The sequence below is a fragment of the Cinclus cinclus genome, chromosome 8, assembly GCF_963662255.1.
Source record: "Cinclus cinclus chromosome 8, bCinCin1.1, whole genome shotgun sequence".
Taxonomy (NCBI): domain Eukaryota; kingdom Metazoa; phylum Chordata; class Aves; order Passeriformes; family Cinclidae; genus Cinclus; species Cinclus cinclus.
The window spans coordinates 9,834,897-9,859,815 of record NC_085053.1 but is presented as its reverse complement, the minus strand read 5'-3'; the positions used below and the strand labels follow the sequence as shown (position 1 = coordinate 9,859,815).

General features: G+C 40.2%; 1 protein-coding gene across 5 annotated transcripts in view; it reads left to right on the top strand.

The window, feature by feature from the left end:
• GPSM2 (G protein signaling modulator 2) overlaps positions 1–24,919 on the top strand; it is a 39,038-nt gene that overhangs the window by 10,780 nt on the left and 3,339 nt on the right. For 3 of the 5 annotated variants that reach the window (XM_062497828.1, XM_062497824.1, XM_062497826.1), the window contains exons 2-12: positions 10,693–11,006; positions 16,839–17,060; positions 18,136–18,271; positions 18,732–18,874; positions 19,378–19,501; positions 19,763–19,878; positions 20,875–21,030; positions 21,791–21,899; positions 22,300–22,429; positions 22,739–22,806; positions 24,663–24,839. In XM_062497828.1, the coding sequence (XP_062353812.1) occupies positions 10,945–11,006; positions 16,839–17,060; positions 18,136–18,271; positions 18,732–18,874; positions 19,378–19,501; positions 19,763–19,878; positions 20,875–21,030; positions 21,791–21,899; positions 22,300–22,429; positions 22,739–22,806; positions 24,663–24,839 (1,443 nt within the window). In that variant the 5' untranslated portion in view covers positions 10,693–10,944. Of the gene's footprint in view, positions 1–251; positions 371–10,692; positions 11,007–16,838; positions 17,061–18,135; positions 18,272–18,731; positions 18,875–19,377; positions 19,502–19,762; positions 19,879–20,874; positions 21,031–21,790; positions 21,900–22,299; positions 22,430–22,738; positions 22,807–24,662; positions 24,840–24,919 lie in introns of those variants that run through there. The other 2 variants (XM_062497825.1, XM_062497829.1) reach the window with 2 other exon arrangements.

The following is a 24,919-nucleotide window of genomic DNA, read 5'->3' as shown; positions in this document are numbered from 1 at the left end:
AGTCGCTCGAGGCGGCCGAGGCGAACTCGCACCCTCGCTTCCCTCCGGGCACCAGCGCAGCCGCGCCTCTGCCGCTCGGGGCCGGGCGGTGCCCCGGAGCTCGCCTGGCCCCGCCCCCGCCCGCCATTGGTCCGTGCGGACGATGCGGCCGCGCCGGCCGTTGGAGGCCCCGCCCCCGGGGCCGGGCGCGCTGGGCCGCGATTGGCAGGTTCGAGGAGCGGCTGCGCGTGGGCGGGCTCGGCCCCGCCGCCCCTCACAGCTCCTCGCGGCCCCGCTCGGCCCCGCCGCCCCTCACAGCTCCTCGCGGCCCCGCCGCCCGGCTCCCGCAGCGCCCTGCCGGCCCCTCGGAGCCCCGCCGGCCCGCACACAGGTGAGCGGTGGGCTGGGTGCCGGAACGGGGGGGCTCCGAGCGGCGCGGTGTGCTGGATAAAGCAGCGGTGGGCCCGCTCCGGGTAGTACGGTCCGTGCCCGGTGCCCTGTGCCGGCTCCCGGCGAGCGCCCTTGTCGAACAAAGGCAGAGGAGGTGCCCGTGCCCGGAGGGGTGGGTTGTGTGCCACGATCGCCCTGGAGGCTCTGAAGGGAGCTAGGACCAGCAGGGCTGTGCATCGGGCGGCTTTGGGCACTTGTGTTGTGCTAACGAGATGGATAGGTAATTAAAATAAAAGCATGAGGGTGGGAGTGAAACAGGCTGGTAGTAGAACCGGAACCAAAGGATCTGCAAGCGTAACGCGAGGAGTGAGGCGTATACAGGGAACAAGCTCTGAACTTTTGTTCGAGAGGTTGAGCTAGGCATTGTGTTGTGGCATATCTAAATTAGGATAATACCAGACCTAGTCTCGTTTATCTGCTAGTCTGTAGGTTTTGCTAGTGTAGTTCCTGCCCTTCTATTGCTTTTTCACTTTTTCAGTGGAGGAGTGTAGTGTGTCAGAAGTTCTATTTATCCCTTTATTGACCTGATCGCCAAGACACAAATTTTACTCCACCTTGAAACTGTGGCCTTTCTTCTGCTTTAGAAGCTTTCTCAGCCTAATGTGGTGGTCCTGTTAGATTCTTGCCGGTGACTGTAGGGCCCATGTAGCCTGGGTTGCTATGGAGAGCTGTTCAACCATCTCAGAATTGGGAAGAACGTGCTGGGTCTTGCATCTCAAAAAACATCAGTCAAGATATTCTAGTCCCTGCTTAAATTTTGTCTGGAAGCTTTATGCCTCTTTTTTAAAAAGATAATTCTATTCAACCTGAAAAAACTAACAAAAATATCTCCTCATAATACAGTCCTTCTAAATTCATTGCTTACTTACAGTGTGTTAAAACTAATTTGTAGGCCTGTCCAAGTGTTCCTTCTTACTAGTTTAATTAATGGTTCCCAAGTCTTTTGGTCTGTGGTTATTCATCCCTCTTCGGTAGGAAGGACTTTTTACTTCCAGTTACTTCCATATAAGGCTGGGACAAAACTTACCTGAAACCTAAGATAGCTTCTTTGGACTAGAAGAAACCTATGTGAGTCTTCTCAGTTGCTTTATTTAATATGCAGTTGTTTAAATGCTCTTATAACTCTTTTAACCATCTTAAAACTATTTGGGATGGTACGTTGCTGCTACTTTTGCTGCAGAATTGCTTCACAAACTGATGGTTCAAAGGTCAGAGTAAGTTTTGAAAAGCTTGTTTTCTAAAAAGAAATGCTATTTGTCCATAGTTTTAACTACTGAACATAAGGGGATTTTAAAATTTTTTTAGAGTTTATAATTTTTTAGTTTCTCCTCATCTTCCCCATTTTAAATTTATTGGCCAACATATTTGTACTTTTTGTCCTCCAAGTTTATTGTAGCTTTTGTATGATCAGTTTCACTTTCCACAACTTAGTCAGTCCTGCCCAGATCTATAACTGTAGTCCTGGTTTCAGTAGCTTTCAAGGTTAATGTCTTAATGAAACTAGTTTTGTTTGAGGAGTGAGAGATCATCTTAAGACCTGTTATTGTTATCACTGTTCCCGCAAATAAAAGCGAAGAGAGATCCAGGTACCAGAAAAAAACTGACACTTTCCTTTAGCCAATTAGTAGCAAGTCAGCTATACAAGTGATAATATCCAAAAAGGAAAAAAAGGTATTTTGTGGGAGATCACAATATTAGGAATGCAAAATAGAGGAAAAGCAGAAGTGGAAGAGTGGCAAGAGAGGGTCTGAAACACATACAGTGCTGAACAGATGATTAATGTCAAGTTGCCTCTTGGGACTCAAATTTGGTGATGTTTGAGAAATATAGTTCTTGTTCATATAATAAAACTTCTTTGTATTATAAACCTTTTACTAATAGGAAGGAAAGCTTTCATTCAGATGGGTTATAGGGAATATAAACCACATGTGGTTTATAAAGAAGGCTCTCTACAACTATTTTTTCTTCAATATTTCTGTTTGCTACACTATTTTTCCTGCTATTGCCATGTTAGCGTACTTGTAGGAATTTTGCTCCTTGCACGCAGCACTTCGGAGCCTGGACCTTATCTAGTGGTCCTTGATTGGTTAGAGAACAGGATGTGCTACTGTAACCAATTCTTCAAGTGTAATAATGTCTGCACATAGTGGATAAACTGGCAGTGGGGTAAAATGGGCTGCAGTCCTGTAGCCATCACACCGATGGAAGAAACTGCATTGAGGAGATTCTGAATAGATTTGCAGCTTCGTCCCAAGTGTTGGAATGAATATGCACAGCAGTTCACAACTTGGCACCTGAACAAATACTGTTTTCCTTAAATCTCCATAGGTGATATGCTATAAATACACTGCACCTGTCTATAAGAAGCAAAAAGTACAAAAAACACGTGGTCTTCTCACAGTTGTGGGTGTTCATCCTGCTGCACAGGTTGTTTTGCAGATAGTAGCTGTAGCCTCATTAGAGAGGATGTTAATGACTGCTGTTAGTAATTGGGAACTGAAGGGGCACAGGTGATGCACCAAGCAGTGCTGCTGGCATTAACTTGTCCTGGATCACTGCAGTTGTGTAACAGAGGCTCTATGAGAGCTGCATCTGCTCCCTGAAAGGTAAAACCTTGCTGCAGTGGTAAGGATTCATTATGCTCAATGTCTGCTTTAGCTCTGATTGGGCACCACAGTGCTAACTAGGAATTTTGAAACAGCAGCTGTGTTGCTTCACTTACAGTGATTCTAAGGAATGTTATTTTTTTAAGTTTAATTTATAGAATCTTAAGGTAAATTCTTCCGTTTCTTTGTAAGATGTTTGTACAACGTTTGTCTTCTTTCTTTTACATACCAGCATCTCTTTTATAGAGATTTTATAGGCCAAGAAGGAACATCCTATTGGAGAGATTTTGGATCCACTTGCTCTATCAGCTGAAGTGCAGCTAGTCAGCCTTTTGTGCTGAACCTTTCATATGTGGGGTTCTTTCACGGTGGATATCATGCTCCAGTTCCCAAACTGAACGTGGTTGGGTGCCTCGCTGCCTGGGAGAGGCCTCCTATATATTCATTTGCATTATGAGATTGTCCCAAAGGAGCAGGGTTGAAATTTACCTTCAGAACTTGGTAACAGAGCTGTTACTGATTTACTGGGAGTGATTTCAACTTACACTGTGAATAAAAGGAACACAAGTTACTGCTTTATTGTGAACTGTCATTGCAGTCTGTTGTGGCATTTGTGCACTTAAAGTGCTTGGATGCAAATCTCATCCCTGGTTGTGGGAGGTGTTGGAAAGAAAACAATACAGTATTTGTTTTTAGTCTGTGAATGGCAATTTGTAAATAAGCTTGGATCTGGTTCTGATAAAAAAGAAAAAGGAATCCTAATATCTTGATGTACCAAATATGTGGAAAAATTCTGACCTCTTTTGACTGTGATATTACTCTGCACTGTTCTTGTATCTGAAATCTTAATCTTGCTGCATGTAAAATTAGTTTTCAGTTGCTTGATTAGTTTTATGATGGGGATATTAGTTATATTTTGCTGGCACTTCATGTTCTCCTTCCTTATTTTATCATAGTGTGGGATTCCCCTAATTCAGGATTTAAATAGGCAGCTTACATTAACTATCTCTAGGAGTGTCTGTGCAATAACAGTACTCCTGTTTACTTGCCTTGGCTACACTGGGTTCTTTAACCTGCACACTGGACAGTAGTTAAGTTCATTCAGTAGCAAGCTGTTTTCCAGTTAAATACTGGTTATCTTAGAAAATGAAGGAAGAAAGGAATAAGCAGGATATAGAGTTTGAAAGGGTTTGCATGTTGCAGACCTTTAGCATTAGCCCCAAACACTCTATTCAGCTAGGTGTTCCACAAACAGAGGAAAAATCCTTCTCCTAATCTACAGAGTAGGTGGAAAGTACATTCAGGAAATGCCAGAGGGCAGGTGGAAAGGCTCCCGGGCTCGTGTTTGCCTTTAACAGAGTGCTGTGGGAGTGCAGGGACAGTTAACCTGTGAAATGGAGATGAGCCTTCTCTTACCTGTGTTTAGAACCTACCAAAAGCAGGGTCTGTTTGGTTTGGGCAACCAGTGAAATGAAGAAGTTCGAGAAATACATTGACAAATTAAGTATCTCTGCTGTCTGTCATAATGCAGGGCCACATTAGCAGTTAGGTTAATGGATGTTGGACTCTGCTCTGGACCTGTGTTCCTCTAGTTGTCAAATCTATGACTTCATTTCCAGCTGTGGATGTGTTTGCTTACTTCATTGTGAGCAAAATTTGTCTCAGAAATGCTTGATGCCTGTCATTTTTGTGGAGGGTTTGTTTGTCTTTTAAAGTTAATTTTAAATCTTGAGTATCTCATTGCTAGGATATTTTTAAAGGTTTTAAAAAAATACAAACAGAGCTTCATAACTAGTATGATTTATATCCCTGTAAAGTAGTTTTTGGGTTTTATGCAATATTTTCCTTGTCTTGTTTCATATAGTTATTAATATTTTCAGTAAAACTATTTTGTGTACCTACTTGGGACTCTTTGGGACTGTTCTGGGGATACTTGTGCTTCTTTGTCACCGGGGGTTTCTCTTCCTGTAGTCATATTGGTGACTAAATTATAGAGTAAGTTGATGAGTAAATTAAAATAATTGGACAGAAACCCTTTTGATTTGGATTTATATACAGTGCTAGAAAGAAATTAGGTAGAGGAATGAAGAAAAGAATCAGATTACTCAGGAGCTTGTGACAGACAATGATAGTATTTGTGTGACTACTCATTTAGCAATTATTTTAGTTTTTTGAGGAGAGTTGTGAGTATCCTGACTTCTATTATTGGTATTTTTCTGGTCTTTTATGGCCTTTTGTGCTTCTCTTACTGAAGTCATTAAGTGGCTAAAAAGGGAGATGGTATAATTTCAGAGGTAACAGAGTCAAGTTTCCCTCCCTCACTCTAGTAATTCTTTTCTTTTGATTCACAAAAGGCAGTTAGCTCTGCATCTTTCAGTTCTGGTTACAAAATGCCTGTCTAGCCTCATGCTCTCTGTTGCAATTTGGTGATTCTCTTTCTAGCAAGGAAATGATGGTTTCCTGTATAAAAGATAGTCTCTGCATGTTGTTTGGGCAAGGGCGAGGAACCCTCATATTCCATTTTCTATTAGAACTCTGTAAGTGAAATTCCAGGCTCGTGGAGCAGTGGGTTGATAGCATTACAAGTCAGCATCACCTGTGGGCTAAAGGCAGTGCTATACCCACCCCTTCCAGCCATTTCAGGGCTGTCTGCAATATTCAGCAATGCATCTTATGTTTGTGTGGGCCCATATTTATAAGTCAGTATGGTAAATATAGGTGGGGTGGAGGAGGAAGCATCTGAATCAAGAACTTGAGATAGTGGTTTAATTTACTTGCAGCTTGTCTGATGAGCCTGATGGCATAGGATGTTTAGGTGGGGTCTTTGCCATGCTCTGCAGTGATACAGGCTCTGCAGCACAAGCTCTGTCACCGCTGGGAGGAGCAGGTCAGGAGCCGTTTATGAACTTCAGCTTTCCTCCTCTGTCCAGTAACGTGTGATGGGAGCTGCAAAGTGGCTTGTGTGCTGCTAAGCCAGTCCTATAAAAGAATCCCTCTGGTTTATTCTGGGGTTTTCTGCTCAACAGAGGAATCCATCAGGAGATCAAGGCAGTATTTCAGAGCAGGTATTGCTCCACAGCATCATGATCCTGAAAAAAACCTCAAATTCACCTCATCAGTGAAGGTGGTTTCTGTGTGCACTCAGCTAATCTGCTGTTGAAGGGCTGTCAAAAATGGTGCAGAGAAGAGTTTAAAATAAGCTGCCAAGAACAACCACAGTGGTCTAAGTAGAGTTGTTTCTTGTGTTTGCGTGATCCACTCTCATGACTAGTCACTTGTACTGTGCTCAAGGTTTGGAAAAAATAGCTTTTTTCCCCAGTATGGCACACATGAGCATTCCTGAAAGGCTCATTCACAGGAGAATATGTATTATTGCAGAAATGCAAATGATGATACTGTTTACTGTGTAAATACAATATTATGCTTGATATGAAATTTTAAGGCTTTTTGGTGGCTTATTTTAGGCTTATTCATTAGTTCAGTTAAATTTTTAAAATATCCTTGAACAGCATTGAAGACTAAAATAGAGAATGCTTTACTTCTGAGTGTTCCTTGTGCTATTTGTATTTATATACTTATAAATTTTGAGGGTCTGAAGCCTAGCTGGTCTCTGTATTTCAGTAGTTGGACTGTTGGTATATTTTTATTATTGTCTAGTCTGGTTCTTCATTCTCAGGCTATGCAAAGCTCTGTTTTGTTTTTAGATGATCTAGTTCAAGCTTCTTTTCATTTTTTCTTTTTTTTTCTACCCATTCTGTAGCATCTTTCTGAAAGGAAATTCAAATTTAGTTCACCATTGGGAAATTTATCTTAATCCTGAAACAAGAAGTCTCTGTCACTAGTTTTTCTCAGGAAATGCAATTTTTGCAGTAGATCTGCCTTTATCTGTGCTTTCCTCTAGTTGCTTTTGAATCTCTGTCAGTGATGACTTCATTTGGCAGATGCTCCTTTCCCACAGATTTGTGAGGAGTAGCAGATGGGAGAGAAGGCATGATTTGATCATCCCCTTTAGGGAAAGGCAGAAGGAAGGGAACTGGTTGATATTCCACCAGCCCGAGTGACCCATCAGGGTCTGTCAGCTGTCTGGCCACGTGACTGCATCAGCAAAGCAATACTTCTGATCACCTGACAAACGCCAAAAAAGAAGGTGTGGGTTGAGCAAAGGAGCAAATGAAGCTGCTTAAAATGTGTCATCTGGAGGTGATGAAGGAGAAGAAAATACTCTTCTCCAACTGCATTGTGATTATTAGTTCTGTGTACTGTAAATAAATCACAGCATTGGCTTTCTGTTGCTTGCTGATGAATTTTCACCTGTGCAGAAATATGGTTTTCTGTCAAAAGTTTAAATGAAAAGATCTATTGTAGACATTCAGTGTAACTAAGAATTGTGAACTGATTAAACTCATTGTCGACTATTGAGATAAAATTTATAGTATGTAATCAAATCATTGCTGAGATGGAAAATGCCATAAAAAGGTGAAACACCTGTCTGGAGGCTGTGATAATTAGAACTACTAGCTTGCATACAGGCTTTGGGGAAGGAAATAGCAACGATTGTTTTATCACTGTCAGAAACCTGAAACATACTGACTAAAGATGGGGGGCCTTGGTTTCTTCTGTAATTTTTCTTGAGAGAGAAGTGAGCCTTATTCCAGTCGTAGCATTTGTATCACTGATTCAGTGCAGGGATGTTGATGGGAGCTTGAGATGTACTTTCATCATGCAAATCCTATCTATATTCATATAGCTTCTACATAGATCTGTGATTTAATAGAAAAACATAATGAAAAGTGACTTTCTGACAGCAATAAGTACATTTCTTTTTTTAGATAGAGTATTGAATTGAGGCAAATTTACCTTATTGATGGTTTAATTGAAAATCCTTTAGCTGTTTACAGCCAGGATGGGTAATCTCTTAACTAAGCTCACCATTTTGTTCTAATAAAGAATTGATAAAGTGCACATTTTGTCTATTGTGGGCTATGAAGTTGCTGCCACATTTCATTGCCCAGCCTCTGCTTGCTTCACTTGATTTGGGGGTGATGAGGCTGATGTTTGTTTCTGTTTTGGTATCAAACAACTATGCAATTAGTAACAGCAGTTTCATTTTCCTCTTCTGAAGGAGACACAGTCTTTTCTCTGTGGGCTTTTTACTGCTACTTCAGAATAACAGAAAACACCAGAAACCCCTAGGACTTCCTGTATCTAGTAAAATCATGCATTTTTAAGGTTGTGTATACAACTTTAGTTTTTTATTTATGCTTTCCTGAAAGGCAGCTCTTTAATATGGATAGAGATTTTGTATTGCTCTGAGGTGTGGAGAGAACAAATTTAAAGCAGCTTGATTGCACTAATATAGATTTTTTTTTTCCCCTAGTAAACACCAAGTGATTTGTTTCAAGTTACATAAAATTTTAATTAAAAATGCAGGTTTAGGAGAAAGCCTGTTTCACTCTTTGTTATGCTGGCAGTGTTAATGCTGGCAGTGTAGAACTTCTCCTGAGGTCTGTTAATTCCCTAGGCTTTTCTGCTGGAGCCCTCTGTCCCCTGAGCCAATTCCACGCTGACCACCAGCTCGGGCAAGGCTTGGTTACGCAGAGATGCTCTCAGTAACTGCTCTGTAACTACTGTTAGAGTGCAGCAGTCGGAAGAGCAAGGCTGAGTTTGTTGTACTCCAGTCCTCCCAAGGCCAGTTTACACCCGAGAGATTCTGTCTGTGCAAGTGTTTGACTTCCACCCCCTGCATTTTGCATTCCCCACTGTAATTATGGTGAGTTAGGTTTGGTTACTGATTACACAGTGGCATGGGAAGGCGTAATTGACATCCTAATGACTTACCCGTGAAGAAGCCGGCTATGAAAAGCAGACCCAGCAATTTTGGTTGGATCTGTGATGATGATGTGTTGGCCAATGTGGGTGTGTCTGTATCACCCTCCCAAGACTAGGAATGTGCTGTATGGCCAGTAAGGAGGGAAAAAAAGCAGGAGCAGTGGTTCCAGCTCTTGGGAGATGGTGGCATCAGTCAGACAATGAGGACGGATGTGTAGGTCAAGTATAGTGAGGTTATAAACACCTGATGTAAAACGTACTGCTAGAAATAACTAATATTTAAATAAACATAGATATTCTGATGTACTTTTAAGTGTAACTGGGTTTTTTAATTTAAAGTTGGCTTTTTATTTTTAAAAAGCTTTTAAAATTATTCAGTTAATTACCATTACACTATAAATATGAAAACAAATTACCACAGTCATAATTTTGTGATCTGTGGAGGTTGCCAGAGTACACACTTTTTACTTTGTGGTGTGTCTCTCTGTGGAAGAGAACTTCCAAATCCCTTGGATTTGCTGAACAGCAGGAGTGCTAGAGGGCTGCTGTAGACTGGGTGGCTTAGGGCCATCTGCCTGTATGAGTTACCTGAGCTGAGGCTGGACAGACTTCCATAGTGAGTGAGTGCCTGCAACACAGCCTGCCCAGTGTGTGGGTTGCAGTGCTATTGTAACCCGTGGGTGTCGTGCTTCATAATTGCAAAAACACACCCACACCCACTTGTTGATGCCAAATAGTTCTAATGATGAGTGTGGAAGGGCAAAATACCTGTTTAATTGGAAGAATGTGGATCGTCTGAGGGTTGCTGTCAAGGTGGAATAGGATGGGCAGCATGAATCTTCACAGCTGGGGCTTGATAAAACTAATGAGAGGAAAAGGCATGGGCTATATTGACAATTAAATATACAGGTTTACATATTCTTTTGATGACAGCTCTGAGTATGAGCTCTCTTCCTGTCTTTTTGACACCGCTGCAGTCTCTTGATGAAATATGCATTTGTGAATTACACAACTCTGTGTTTACTTGCAAAGGAAGGTAATATTAGTACCGAGGCATAAATATACCACATAAATATGCCTCTAATAAAAATATGTTTAAAAGTAGGTAAAACTTTGATTACAGGGTTTATTTTCTGTTAATTTTTCCTCAACCAGCCTAAACATGTCCAGTATTTACATGCTGTCTTCTGCAATCCCTTTGAAGTAGTCTGGAGCTCACATTGCAGTGCTGCAGAATTTTTTAATAGGAAGCCAGTGTTAACACACCCCTTGCCCTCCAAACTCCCATACTCCCCCCCTTTTCTTTTGGGAGCAGGAAGGAGAAAAGTGAATATAGAACTTAAACCTTTGCTGGCTGCTTTGCTGACAGTATTCCAGGTGGGACAGTCTCCAGAATGGATGATTTACAGATGGAATTGTGCTCACCAGTTCTGACTGCTGTGGACCTCCAGCTGATGATCAGGGTTTCAGTGGCAGTGTTTACATGTAAAGCACTTTGTGATCTGTTCTAAATTATGCCTTTCACTCTGTAGTTTTCATCCTGTAAGGTTTTTGCCTGGAATTTCATGACGCCAGAAAATACTAACAAGGATAAATTCTTCCAAGTGCCCAAGAGGAGAGAGTGTTGGTTTTTGTTAAACCTCTTTGGCTTTCTCACGTGCCTACAGGAATGACCATGTCTGTGTGGAAGGCTTTGGCTCTGCCTTTAAGTTCTTGAATGACATTTCCTGCTTGGTAGGAGCAGTGTTATGCTTTTACATCAGCTGCAAATGCTGATGAGTTATTAACTGTGAGACTTCAAGCCAAGCATCTTGTGTTCCCTTTGCAGAACCACGGCTGAATGGAGCTTAAAGGGCTACAGATGAAAGAAAGAACGTGAACGTTTCTGAAGGTGTGGGACGTGTCTGGCTGTGACCTCCTTACTCAGTAATAAAGAAGAGGTTTCTACAGGAGCTTAGGATATCTTTACTCCAGCTTCTTAATATACTAACTGGAATGGTGCTCTGACAACAGTTGTCCATAGTAAGGCACTCACCCTACTACAGAAAAGTATTTCTTTCTCTACTGATAATGTAACTCAATGGCGGAAAATAATGTTTTGCTAAGCATGCGTGAAGATCGTTCCTTTCACGTGCGATACAGGTAAGGCTGGTAATTTTGCTGTAAACGAATAAGTGCTGTTAATAATAGAAAGCTAAACAAGTTGTGACAAATAGCTTGATATCTCTGCTAGTAGTGTTACTAAAACTTAACCACTTTTTTTTTCTTGATTTTCGAACAATGAAATTTCACTTTTGATATGTAGCAGATCATATTAGTATATGATTATATAGTATTAGAACTTGTATGGTAGCAGACTATAGTATGTTATTGTCTGTATTTCTTTGTATTTGAGGTAGAATGATATGAAGTATGGTACCTGCAGGGTAACAGCTGCTCCCTCTTTTAGCTGTTGGGCTGCCTGTGCAAATTGCTGAGTTTTGTCTGCTAAAGTTCTCTGTGCTTGGCCCATTATTGTTTTGATGAATTACAATGTATTTTCCTTGCTTAAAATAAAGAGGTCTGATAGATGGAAACTATCTTGGTGCCTTGCACTCAAAAGTGCTGTTCATGCAAGTAAAGAGGATATGGGATTTCCCTTCTGAGAGCTTTTATAATTTTTCCTCTGAATCCCCTTTACAGACATGGGACAACGTGTTAGCATTTCAGACTCGCTCTAATGGAGCTGAACTACAGGAGCATTGTGTAGTGCATGGTGTTTGGAAGGGCAAACCTTGCAGTTCATTCAGTGGGAGGGGACACTGGAAGACTGAAATGATTGTTTAAAAAGAAATAAAAAACGTGGTTCTTGTGTGCTCCCCCCACCACTATCCTGGTCATCCTTTGGAGGCCTTTTCCTCACTAGCTAACAGCAATAAGGCAGTACCTTATTTTAAGGCAACATATATTAATGCTTAAAATTAATCCTTTCAACCTTCTGACAATGTTAGGTTGCCTTCCATTTCATATAAGAGAAGCCCTTAATTTCATTTCATACAAGTCCAGTGTCCTGGTTAGCAGTACAGCCAGCAGGAGAAGCTTTTTCACAGTCAGTAAGGAGAAAAATTAGCAAATCTGCTGTAATTTACTGTTTTCTCTCTTTATTTTGTTAAAATCTTTATCCTATGGCTTTGACTCTAAGTGCGCTAAGCATGATAACTCTGTGCTGAGTGTCTCCTGAAGGGACCCACTTCCCAGCATTCATCTACCACGTTTCCCCACACTGGTGCTGATGCTCTCAGTCCTCCCCAGACAATTGCAGAACATCCTTGCTCACTCTTGAATAAACACAGGAGCTGTTCAGGGTGCTATTATAGAAGTAAATGGATGAAAAATGTGTCATGGCCAATTGATTGGTTTAAACTGACAAGCTAAAAAAAGACTTAAAAAACTTTGTCAAGCACAGTCGGGGCACAATATCTTAGTACTTTGTGCTGTATTTCAGTACAGGTTTGAATGAGACCAATTAAAAATAGCAACAATAATAATATTCATAACCTTATTAAACTTTTCTGCAAGAGCTATAATCTGATTCCCATTTAAAAAACAAGATGGCAAAATACTTTTAATTTAAAAATGTATTAAACTTTACAAAGACTTTGAGAAACTGCAGATTTATTCAGTATGTTTGACCTGGAATTTTATGATGATTTTGATAGCTATAATTTGGAAATATTTTATTTTGTTGCAGTTTAAAATTTAGTGTGGGAAATAAAAGATCATAAGTTACTGGGGAGGGAGTTATCAGTTTTAAAAAAATTACTTGCAGGTATTATCCCAGGCTTGTTTGGCTGTGACTGTTCTTTCCTTCCTTCTGGCATTCCATTAGAAATGATTTTAAAGAAGTTGGGGCCCACTCCTAAGGAAAGGCTTTACTATGGGTCTGTTACTGACTGTGCAGGTGTTTCCTTCTCCCCACAGTAGTTGATCAGTATCACTTTAGCAGTTGTAAAAATGCTTATGGTGGTGGGAGGGGATTATTTGCTGCTGTTGTTGGTTAGTGACTGAAAAAAAAATGCTAATGTTACTTGATTTGTATAAATAAATGATCTGTAGGGTAAATATTTGTAGAACTTGCTTCTTTTGGCCTGCTAAAATCATACACCAAAAAGTTCTAACTGCTTTTATCTTGACTGCAGCAAAAGAACACAGAATTCAGGAGTGTGGTTTCTTTGTGTGTGAGTTGTTTGTTTCTAATCTCACCATCATTAGTTTGATGGAAGCAGTGGGGCTGGGGTGGAGCTGTTTGCAGTGGTCACCGTGGAGGTTTCTGCTCACATGGAGAAGCCAAGAGTAAGGGCAGGAGTCAGGAATGGCATGTCAGCTTTATTGCAGGATGCTGTGACATTAGTGATGCTGTGCATCTGAACTAAAGAGATGTCATGGGGGTTGTCTCTAATTGTGTTATTTGTACCAAAATGTTTCATGGCAAATTGATGACACCTGTGTTCCCCCTCAGGAGCAAAAAGTCCTCTTAGTGGGAATTGAACTGAGTAGAACTCAATTGTTCAGAGATTGTAATAATCAGTGAGTGTTACTGCCTTCTTCCACTGCCTTAATTCTTGCCACTTTTCTTGCCCTTATTGTAAGATGAGAACTGTTGAAGGAAGGGAGACAGAAACAAGGAGGCAGTATGCTTAGGGTTTATATTCTTAGAAATATTAAAGGTTTAAAATAGAATGTGAAAAAGGCCAGAGAAGAAAAAGGGTGGGGAAAAAAGAATAAAAAATCCTGGCGAGCCAGGCAGGAGGAAAAGCTTTGAGGGCCGGATAAAGATGAGGTAGTTTTACAAATGAGAAATTATTCAGGAGATGGCAGCCAGCCTTTCAGAGAACAGGTCCAGGCAGCTATAGACAGCAGAACAAAATGAAGCCCTGTGTGAGCATTTCCAAGTAATATCTGAGAGAGCGTTGTCCTGTTCAGCAGCTGCAGAATTGCATTAGAAGTGCACAGATGAATGGGGCTTGTTCTCTTCTCCTCTCTGCAGATTCAATGCATCTCTTGTTTGGCCATGGGGTGTTGAGTAAATAATTCAATTCAGCCCAGGGAACAGAGAAAGTAATGTCATATTCTCCTTGTAACTATTTAATGACTTCCTAAAACATTGATAACTTGGCCCTGTCTAGTCTGCCAAAGTGCTATTTAACCATTAGTAGTGACAGGTGGAGAACACCTACGTAAATCCTGAAAAAAACCCCAACAAAACAGAAGTATACATTTGCATAAGAGTCCTTTAAGTAGAAGAGGGGAGGAAAAAACAAATACAAACCAAAACCAAACCTCTTCTGAGTCCAGTTCTGGTACTCGATGGAAAAGCCAAGGAAACTTTTAAAAATAACCGAGTGATTTCATAGCTCTTATATAACCTGAATAAAATATTAACAATTGAGTGCAGGCAACTGTGGAAATAAATATTTAATTTTCTCTGTTCTATATTGGTATAGCTTATTTAGATTTTGAAATGGTAGGTCAGAAGGAATGGATCTAGATGGAAATAAAGCTTTAATTTGCTGTACGGATTCCAGCAACCTGTTAACACAACTTCTCTAGAGTTGTGTAATTTTTGCATTCTTTTTTTACTCAAACAATTATTAATTCCCATTTTCTGGCTTTATTACAGGATAAAGAATTCAGAATACAGAATTCTGTTATTACAGAATTTAAACATTCTGTAATAACAGCCGGTTTTTCATCAGTCTAAGCTGTTTGCTTCTTAGTTGTGTTCTGTATGAAAGATCCCACATTGTTCATTTTTGTAAGTTATACTAAATCTAGGGTTGCAAAGTCAAATGATTGTATTTCGAATTCCCTGATGAAATGATAATGCTGCCTTGGCATTTGGCATTTTTTGGTGTAGTAGAAATTAGATGAATGCAGTCTCTCAGGGGAACTACCATACTGCAGCACTCTTTGGTATTACCACTCTTTGGTATTTTTTAACTGCCTTCACTGATTATGTGGCTGATGCATCACAGTTTAATTTTTTTTTAAATGGAATAAATTCACTTACAGTAGAGTCCAGTGTAGCATTTTCACTGTTATGTCACACACACCTTTTGCTGAAAGTTCCGCTCTTTTTAGCCATTCAAGCTAAAAATCCAGACTGGGTGTGTAATGGTCCAAATCTTTGCACTGAGAAGCACCATATTTTCTGGCTGTCACTCTAATTGGACATGTCAGTTAACATGAGGTGCCCGGAGAGAACCTCTTTGGATAGGATTAAGATTACCCAATGAAGTGTTTTAAGTCTTAAACCTTCAGTTGCTGATAGTGTAATCATTTCTGCCTTGTACTTAATTGTACTTAATAATTTCTGCTTTCTTCTGTCTTACATTTCACACACGCACAATGTCATGAGAGCCAGGTGGTGTGTTGTAGCTAATAGGAATGCTTTCACTTCTCTGAGAAGAGTTAGTTTCCAAACCTAAAAATACTGCATGTGTTATGGATATCCAACCTGAGAAGTTGGGCTTGGCAAGAACTTCATGCTGGAGTTATCTTCTGCTGTCAGCATCTTTAGCAACTACCAAGCAGGCAGTGCTTTTGCTTGCAGAAGTTAAACATGTCGGTCATCTCGCTGTGCTTAAGTTGTGGCGTGTCGAAGACCAGCAGGTATGGTAGTAGTTTGTGTTTTGCATTGTACTTGTGATCCCAATTCTTCTAGGTCTTTTGGAAGTCATTAGATTTTTCAAAAGTATTTCCTTCCTGTTCAGATTTGTGTAGAAGTTTGTGTAACCATTTTTTTTTCCAGTTTAAGAAAATAAAGAAATGTAAATACTGTGGGTATGTTAAAAACTTCTTCACTATGTCAAGTCAATACTGGTGTTGTCTGGTGTTTCCACTAAAATTACTAATGCAAAAGCCAGCATCTGACTGTCCACTTTTTCAACAGTATTAGCACATACCTTTTCAACAATTACAGAGTGTCTCTTACTGGATTTTAATTTTAAAGAAATCTTAAAAAATGAAAAAGCTGACATTTTTGCAAGCTTTTTAAAATGCATGTATCCGAAAAAGCTGGCAAACTGTACTGCTTCAAGATCGAGACCTGGAGCTGTTGTCTTTCTCATCTTCCTCTCCCCTGTCTCCCTTGCATCTCAGAACTGGAAAGCAGGAAATGTTTGGATAAAATTATTACTTACTGAAATGTTATGTTTGGTACTCCTGAACTGACAGGGGCAAAAATGCACGTGAATGGTTCTTGCCACTATAATTTTCTATCAGCTTCTTTGTTCCTGTTCAAAATGTAATATTGTACAAATTCATTCATGACTGCAGTTTTTTGTACCTGTATAATTACACAGTTACTTTTTCATAATAATAAAAAATATTCCAGTGGGTTCTGGAATAATGGTGCTTCAGTGAAGTAACTTGAATTGAATTGACATGTATTTTGTCATTAATTGAATCTAGATATTTTTGCTTACACTGAGAATTTTCACAGCACTGCTAGTATAAGAAATTAAGTACCAAGGAGTATTGAATTACATAGGAGGCAACTTGGGAAAAATTAGTCAGTCTTTGATACACAGAATATTCTCATTTCATTTTTTCTTGTGAATCATTTTGCAGGTTACTATGGCATCACCCTAAAAATTTGAAGTGCTTTCATTTGTCAGTATCAGTATTTGTCAGTAACAGCTGGCTTTCTAGGTATTTTTTTGAAATTATCTAGATGGTGAAAACCGTTTTTGAACCCTTTGGGTGCTGCCTATGGACAAAGCAGTGTTTGGTTTCCTCTCTGAGGCTGAAAAAAATAAGAAATTGTAGCTGTTTTTTCAAATGTTATTTTGCTCATCCCCATCAAAGTTGTAATTTCCATTTCAGCCTTAGTTTCTGTAATACTCTAAGGCAAAACTCATTGGTTGTGGTGTGGTGCTGGACCTGGGACAGTGGCATTTGGAGTGACTGCTGGCCTTTTTTGTCACCGTGCAGGATGGAGGCTTCATGCCTGGAGCTGGCTCTGGAAGGCGAGCGCCTGTGCAAGGCAGGAGATTGCCGTGCTGGAGTGTCTTTCTTTGAAGCAGCTGTTCAGGTCGGAACTGAGGATTTACGAACCCTGAGTGCTATTTACAGCCAGCTGGGCAATGCCTATTTCTACCTGCATGAATATGCAAAGGCCTTGGAATACCATCACCACGATCTGACTCTTGCAAGGTAATCATTCTCCGTGTCATCTCCTTCGGGTGGATAGGAGCAGCTGGCTGTTCACTGTCCTGCCAAACCCTGCTATTAATACTGGCTAATGAGTGAACATGAGCGGTGGTGGCGGAGGGCTGGGGGGCCTGGCAGGTCACTTGGGTGCCCTCTAACCTGGCAGCTAATACTTGGTCTAGCACCATAATCCTAGAACTGACTGAGGCCTCACCAGGTTTCTGGATAATTAAATGGCCGCTTTAAATCCACCCGTTCTTTACCCTTTAGTGTTTCAAAAACTCAGTGTTTCTAGTTCTCCCTATTGTTAAGCTGCTCTCCTTTACTAGACAGAACTCTGTGTAAAACTCAGTGTAATACTGTGAAATCTAAAACCCTATCCCTTACATATGCTTTTTATGTATCTGACTTTTACTGATTTGTACAGATCCAGTAAAAGACACAGGCATATAATGCACTTAACCTCAATTAAGGCATAAATCTGTTCTTTCCCCTGCCTTACCTTGCTCCTGTGCAGTGGCCTTGGGGCATTTGTTTTGTTGTGTTATCCCCCAGGTAGGACAGTCTGAGTGGTTCAGTGGCAGTCTCTTGCCTTAGTCTCATTTAAAATCTACAAATGAAGTAGTACCTTGAGCTGCAGAGGGGACTCTAATTCTTAAACCTTACTGTTAAGTGTCTTGCTAAGTAAAAGGAGACTTCAACTCTCCAACTCAATGGTCAAGTAAAACACAAATGCAGTTAAACCTCTCTTTCTAATGCCAGGACTGTCTTTCTAAATAATTTTTAAGAATTTTCTCTCTATTCTCTGCCTAAAAGATGTGAATTTAAAAAAAAAAAAAAGGCAGACGATCAATACCATGAATACCAGCAGTTGGCCAAACAGCACTGACAGAATGAGATGCCTGTAACCACAGATTGGCCAATGTTTGAGTGTGTTTCTGATTAAAATGAACCCATATACATTTACATGGTTGTGGTCTCTTTTCATAAATTCTTGTAATTTTCTACCATACATTGACCATCTGCTTGGTTTAAATTATACACTTTTTTTCTGGGTACTTCATTTCTGCGATTTTAGGACAATTGGAGATCTACTGGGTGAAGCTAAAGCTAGTGGGAATCTGGGCAACACCTTAAAGGTACTTGGGAATTTTGAAGAAGCTATTGTTTGCTGTCAGAGACATCTGGATATTTCCAGAGAACTTAATGATAAGGTAAGAATTATGCAGGAATCTGGATGTAAAGTGCTAACAATGCATTCCTGAACCCTGTGGTACTGATAAGGAGTGTGCACCTTTCTGAGGGAAATAGTGAATATTCAGTTATTTCTTCTAGGCAGTAAGAATCCATTAGTTGGAATACAGTTCTTTGTACCTGGAAGACTATAGGTCCAGGTTAAATATTATCGTATTTTGTGGCAGTTTTGTTTGTTTTTAATTTAATTTTTAATGGTAATTGACCTCAAGAATGTATCTTGCTCTTCAAAAGAAGTAGATGCAAAACAGTTGGATAGAGAGATATGACTGGGTAGGTGATAACATGTTCAGAATGAGCAGAGTGTGTGTTGACAAATAGTTAAGGAACTGTTTTCTCCCATCTGTGGATTGTACAAATAGTTGTGACAGAAGACTTTGAAGCATGAAATTTTAATGCCTTCTTTTACTTCTGGTTCAGGTTGGAGAAGCAAGAGCACTGTATAATCTGGGAAATGTATATCACTCTAAAGGGAAAAATGTAGCTAATGCTGGGACTCATGATCCAGGGGAACTTCCAGATGATGTGAAAAATGCTTTGCAAAAAGCTGCAAAGTATTATGAGTAAGTAGTAGCTTTAAATGTTGTGGGCTGTGAGGATATGATCATGTAGTTCATTAGAATGTGGGAGATTTGCAGTGCCATGAGCTAAACTGTGAAATGCTTCTCTGCAGAACTGAAGTACCTGTCAGTTCTGTCTTTTCAACAGGACAGTGCACTGGCTTTTGTCATGGCCTCACTTGCACTGTACCTGACAGCCCTTAGTTAGAAACCAGCAGAACCCTTCAAACCAGGCTGAGACAGCAGAACCTTGTTATACCTGTGCGTGTAACTAGAGGGGAGCACACTGGCTTCAGTAAGAATGCAGTGGAATTTGGTATCTCACAGGAAATACTTCCTACTCAGATTCATAGTTATTTAAAGGCCGTTAAAATAGGCCAAAATAGAATACTTCTGCCTTTTCCTTTATGCAAAAATTTCAAAATTATTATTTAAATTACTGTGAGGAAAAAAAACCCAAACCTTTTAAAAGTCACTTTTCTTCTTCTCACTTTTCCCCAAAACAGGGAAAACCTGTCAATAGTAACTGAGCTGGGTGACAGAGCAGCACAAGGGCGTGCCTTTGGAAATCTGGGAAACACACACTATCTTCTGGGCAACTTCAGGAGTGCAGTTTTAGCCCATGAACAGGTACAACAACGTGCTAGTAATGAGTTCTGTTCTAGCAGAATATCAGGTTGCTCCTGACCTTTAGTACGTGTGTTGTGTTGGATCTCGTTGCAAGCTTTTTAATGCAGGTTTTAAATCTTAATGGCACAAACTTCAAGTTTGGCTGTTCTTACCAAGCACTGTTGACCTAAAGAATGCAATTATTTCATGGATTTCTGCATGTAAATGTATGTTACGAAGTGTGAAGTGGAGTAACTAATGCAGTTATTTCACATTTTGAAGCGTCTCCTAATTGCAAAAGAATTTGGTGATAGATCAGCAGAAAGAAGAGCATACAGCAATCTTGGCAATGCCTACATATTCCTGGGGGAATTTGAAACTGCTGCTGAATACTACAGGTGAGTGACTGCTGATAAACACAATTTATACCTCTTGTACAGTTTAGTTCTGTTGTGCCTGATACTGGAGCTCACTCTGGAACAGCCATCTCTTGAACGTATACTTGGAAAAACTTCCATTTGTTAGCAAAGGAATTTTTCCTTTGTTGTTTAAGTATTCTGGTTCTTTTAAGGGAGGGGCAGCATTAATGCTTTTTATTTTTTAACTCTCTTGCTACTTTAAATAGATTATTTGCAGTACTGTCAACAGACATCTTTCCACAGCTAGGCATTTATTGCCATTATTCTAGAGGCAGGCATTACTGTCTCAGCTTTTAGTGAGTTCTGGATTGATGTACCTTTCCTGCCCTGAGATGTGGCTGCCTCAGGTGTGCTCACCAGCTGAGAGAGGATGCAACATCAATTTGCATCTTTAGTCTGTATTTTCAAGCCAGACTTGTCTCGATCTCTGCACTACTAAGCAGTTGCTGCTGTACCTGGGAAAAGAAAGCTTGGCAAATACACAGTATAGGTGTTACTAGCATCTGACTGGGATTTCAGAGCACACAGTTCTTAGGGAAAAAAGGCTCAGTACTGAGTAGATCCCTCTGAGCACTCAAATTTTCACCCAGCAGGGCTGGGCTGGATTGGTGAGTATAGGCCTGTCCTGCGCATGCTGATGGGAAAGTAAGTATTGTAAGACTGGTATTAAACAGTGCAACCTGTCAGGGAAATGCCTACAGATTATTAATGAAGCAGTAAATTAAAAGATGCTGTTTGAGGAATCAGCCTGCTCTCTAATAAAGCAGGTGGAAGTAGGTTGCAGTGGAGGGAAGACTTTGCAAGTGTGAGATTTTAAGTTTACCAGATAGTACTGTATTAGCTGATAATCTGCTAGCCTGCTGCCCTAATTTGTTGAAGTTGTATAACTGATTTTCAGTTGTGCACGTGCACTTCTGAAAGCTTTTCCTTGCAGTGGTTTCTGAGGTCTCAGAGGTGACTGACCCTCTCTTGTAGGAGGACACTGCAGCTGGCTCGGCAGCTGAAGGACAGAGCTGTGGAAGCACAAGCCTGCTACAGCCTGGGGAACACCTACACTCTGCTCCAGGACTATGAGAAAGCAATTGATTATCATCTGAAACACCTTGTGATTGCTCAGGAACTACATGACAAGTAAGCCCTAAGAGCAAATCCTGCTACCTTCAACTCTACTGGCATTGTTCCCCATGTGACAGCTGCATTAATGTGAATTCCCTCAATGCTGGGCTTTGGTTTTCATATGGAAAACAAAAATTACTCATAATGGTATTTCAGCTACTGAGTCTGAGATGAATGACTGTTTCTACATCATCTCCTGTCAGCGTGTCTGTGTAAATTAAGGAAAAGAAAAGCAGATCTGTCTTTCATGAGTTCATTATAAAAATTCACCCTACTTTCCTAAGAATCTGCATTCTACTTGTCCACAGGTTAATAATATAGGAAGGGATGGGGGAAGGAGAATAACACAACAGCAAGTAAAGTTTATATTACAATCCTGGTTTTTGAAGCCTTTTTTTATACTGTTGGGTGCAACCATAATTTTTTGCAACATTTAAAAGTACATCTTCTTAAATCAGTAAGATTACAGAGGACTAAGAAGGCATGCAAAGTGTGGAAAAGCAAAATAGGTTATACAATGTTCCATGCTTACAAAACTGACTAACTTGTTTGCTGTGAGCTTCAAAATTAAAAATTTAATCTGAATTTGTTCGTATTTGTTTATAACCAGATCACACTCCTTTAAATACAATATTTAATGTGTTGATGTTAGAATGGTCTCTGATTATTACCTTCATTTTTTTTGGCCCAGTAAATTACTGTGGCAGTGCTGTGAAAACCTGACATCTGGTGTTCAGCAGGTAGAGGTGTAATTGCAAGTATGTGTTGTTTTCAGAATTGGGGAAGGAAGAGCATGCTGGAGTTTAGGGAATGCTTATACTGCTCTGGGAAATCATGACCAAGCCATCCATTTTGCGGAAAGGCACCTGGAGATTTCAAGAGAGGTATGATTTTCATACTCCCACTATTGGTTTTTGCTCTCACTCACAGAGGTTTTATGGAGTTGTGTTCATTCTTCTGATTTTGAGTGATGGCATTTTGAATGATTCCAGAGATGGCTGATTCCATGTTATTTCAGCCACCCTCTCACTGCAGTGAGCTTAGTTCCAATGGCACCACTCACAATGTCATCACGGACTCCAGTTTAGTAGCCTAGCAGATTATTTTTGGCTTTGTTATGTTACCTGTTAGTTGTTACTTCTTTAAAATAATGTTCTTAGTCTTCAACTAGTAAAACTCTTTCAGCCTTTTTCTCTCAGAAGTCTGGGGAACAAGGATTGCTTTACACTTACACATGTAGGTATTTGTTAAGGTACTACAACTGCTTATTTTATTTGCTTGAAGGTAGGAGACAGAAGCGGAGAACTCACTGCCAGACTTAATCTCTCAGATCTTCAAATGGTTCTTGGATTAAGCTACAGCACAAACAACTCCATGATGGCAGAAAGCCACACGGTGGAAAACACTTTGAATGGTATGTGCTTCTTTCTGCAGTACTTTCCCAACAGAGAACTTCAAAAAGTCTCTTGAGTCTTTACTGACCATGGTTGAGTATGCAAGTTTGCTTGGTTTTCTCCCCAGCAGCTAAAAAAGGTTCTTGCAGTATTGGACCCCTTCAGCACCTCCTTTTCTGGTGGATATACATTGTGAGTCACAGGTTACTGCTTAGTTTCTTTGTGTGTTCTAATTGTGTCTGTGTCTTTGACCTTAGATGAGCACAGGCACAGCTTTGCAAGTGACACTGTAAACTGTAATAATAAAAGGATTAATTTCTTTCTTGAAGGTGGCAGACCAAGAGGACGCCGTTACAGTATGGAAAACATGGAACTTATGAAATTAACACCAGAAAAGGTTGGTACTTTGCTTCTTTTTCTTCTGCTGCTGAGATTGCAGTGAAACATTTCTGAGGGTGTGCTGATGTGCCATTTGCCTCCCTTTATAATTTAGGTGATCACAGAAGCTCCATAACAGCAGGTCTAACAATACTAACAAATAATACTTTTGTCATGTAGGTAACAGTGTGACAGGTAATGGGAAGCTTGCTTTATTCCTTCACGAGTGAGAAAGAATGGGGTTCTGTAATGAGCATCAAAGGAATTCTTTCAGCTCTTTATAGAGATAGGTTGAAGTTGCAGCATGAATGTAATGCAGAATAAAATTCCTGAGCTTTAGCTTAGGTCTTCTGAACATTTTTTCTTTGGTTACAGTCATTTTACAGGCACTTAAAGTACATGCTGTGTTTTTTTACTTTAAGATTTCGACCAACTTGCAAACCATCAGAAACTTCAACCTCCATCTTGAGTAAGGTTGCTGTTTCAGAAATGTTACAGCTGAGTCACAGGCCAAACAACTTCCCCCAAGCTCAGAAATTTCTTGGCAAAGGGAGTTGCCGACTAAAATCCTTGTCAGTCTGTGAGAGATTTCCTTCACATTCTGCTTTTCAACAGTGGGCTGGCAGTTCTGTGTAAATGACTCCAGTGGCAGACTGAAATTGGTATTTTTCCCTCCACACTGGGTTATCTAATTCCAGTCTCTTGAAGTGAGGAAAAGCCTGTCATGTTAATCAATAAAATCTCAAAGCATGTGTATAGTCAGTACAGCTGAAGTCAGCACTGTTGCTCAGTACCTTCTTTGGGTACTGCTTTAGAAACACTCTTGTGTTTAGTCAAGGGCAAGGCCTCTGCAGAGAACCTTGTAAACTTTTGGCCACTGTCAGCTGGGTTTTCTTACTCTCTGAATCTTATTTATCTGGGAGCACTTTTAAAATACATACCAAGAGTCTGTGCCCTAAATGCACTAGAATGTGTCCTGTAGATTTTTGGCATTAATTTATGTTGCAGTTTAGAGCTTATAAAGGGCTTTTTTCAAGGTATTTGGTGAGTAGAGTGACTTCCATGAATCTTTGATTCATAGAACAATCCCTGACCTGAGCACCAGGGTTTGATTGTACAGGGTGGCATCTTGTCAGAGTCTGTGTGCTGGTGTTCAGTAAACCTTGAAAAAGGAAATCCACTGGGTAAGAAGTGTTGCTGGAAGATTTGTGTGATTTCTGGTGCTGAATCAGGAAGAAAACTGAGTTGTTTTTATTCATTTACATGAGTCTGTCAGCTGTGGATAATTCTGTTTATTTTAGAGGAAGTTTTTAGGGAAAATCTCTCAGGTTGATAGTTATCATTCTGTTATTTAGTGAAAACAGATTTATTCCTGTTCTTGTGCATTTGTCTCCCTCTTTCTTTTCAGTCTTTATTAGGAAGTTTGTGTACATCAAAACTTGAGGGACGGCTGCTTGAGTAGCTGCATTTGTATAAGGGTTTATTTTGCTCTAACACTTTGTAATATGGGCTGGGTTTTTACTGTGTTTTTCTTTCCAATTTTAAAGTGCCAGGTGGGAAATGCCAGCTGTGCCTGCAGTTCAGCACTTAATATTAACTGCCTTTCCTGCACTGCAGTCAGCAAGGACAATTTCGGTGTTTAATTAAAACCATTGTCTGACCTTTTTTTAAATCCATGAGGTGTTACAGCACAGTTCAATTCTCAGACTGACCAGTATACAGTAGCTCAGGCCTCATAACCACATCCTTGTGCCTGCAAGAACAAAACAGTGTAAAGCTGCCTCATTTTGGGGAGGAAAAGCAGCAGCTCATAAGAGGTAACGGTACTGGTAAATAAAATCAGAAGGCTTTATTTCCTGACTCTTGTTTTCTTAGGTTCCAAACTGGAACAGTGAGATTCTTGCTAAACAGAAACCACTGGTTGCAAAAACCTCAGCAAAACTTCATTTTGTAAATCGGCTAAAAGGCAAAAAGTACAAAAATGGCACCACCTCCAAAGTTTTGCAGGACGCCAGTAATTCCATTGATCATCGACTTCCAAACTCTCAGAGGGTAGGTGTGATGAGCTGTGGAGATCATGGCCTTTACTCATCTGTGTGTAATCAGAATTGTGGAAAACACCTTCCTGCAGC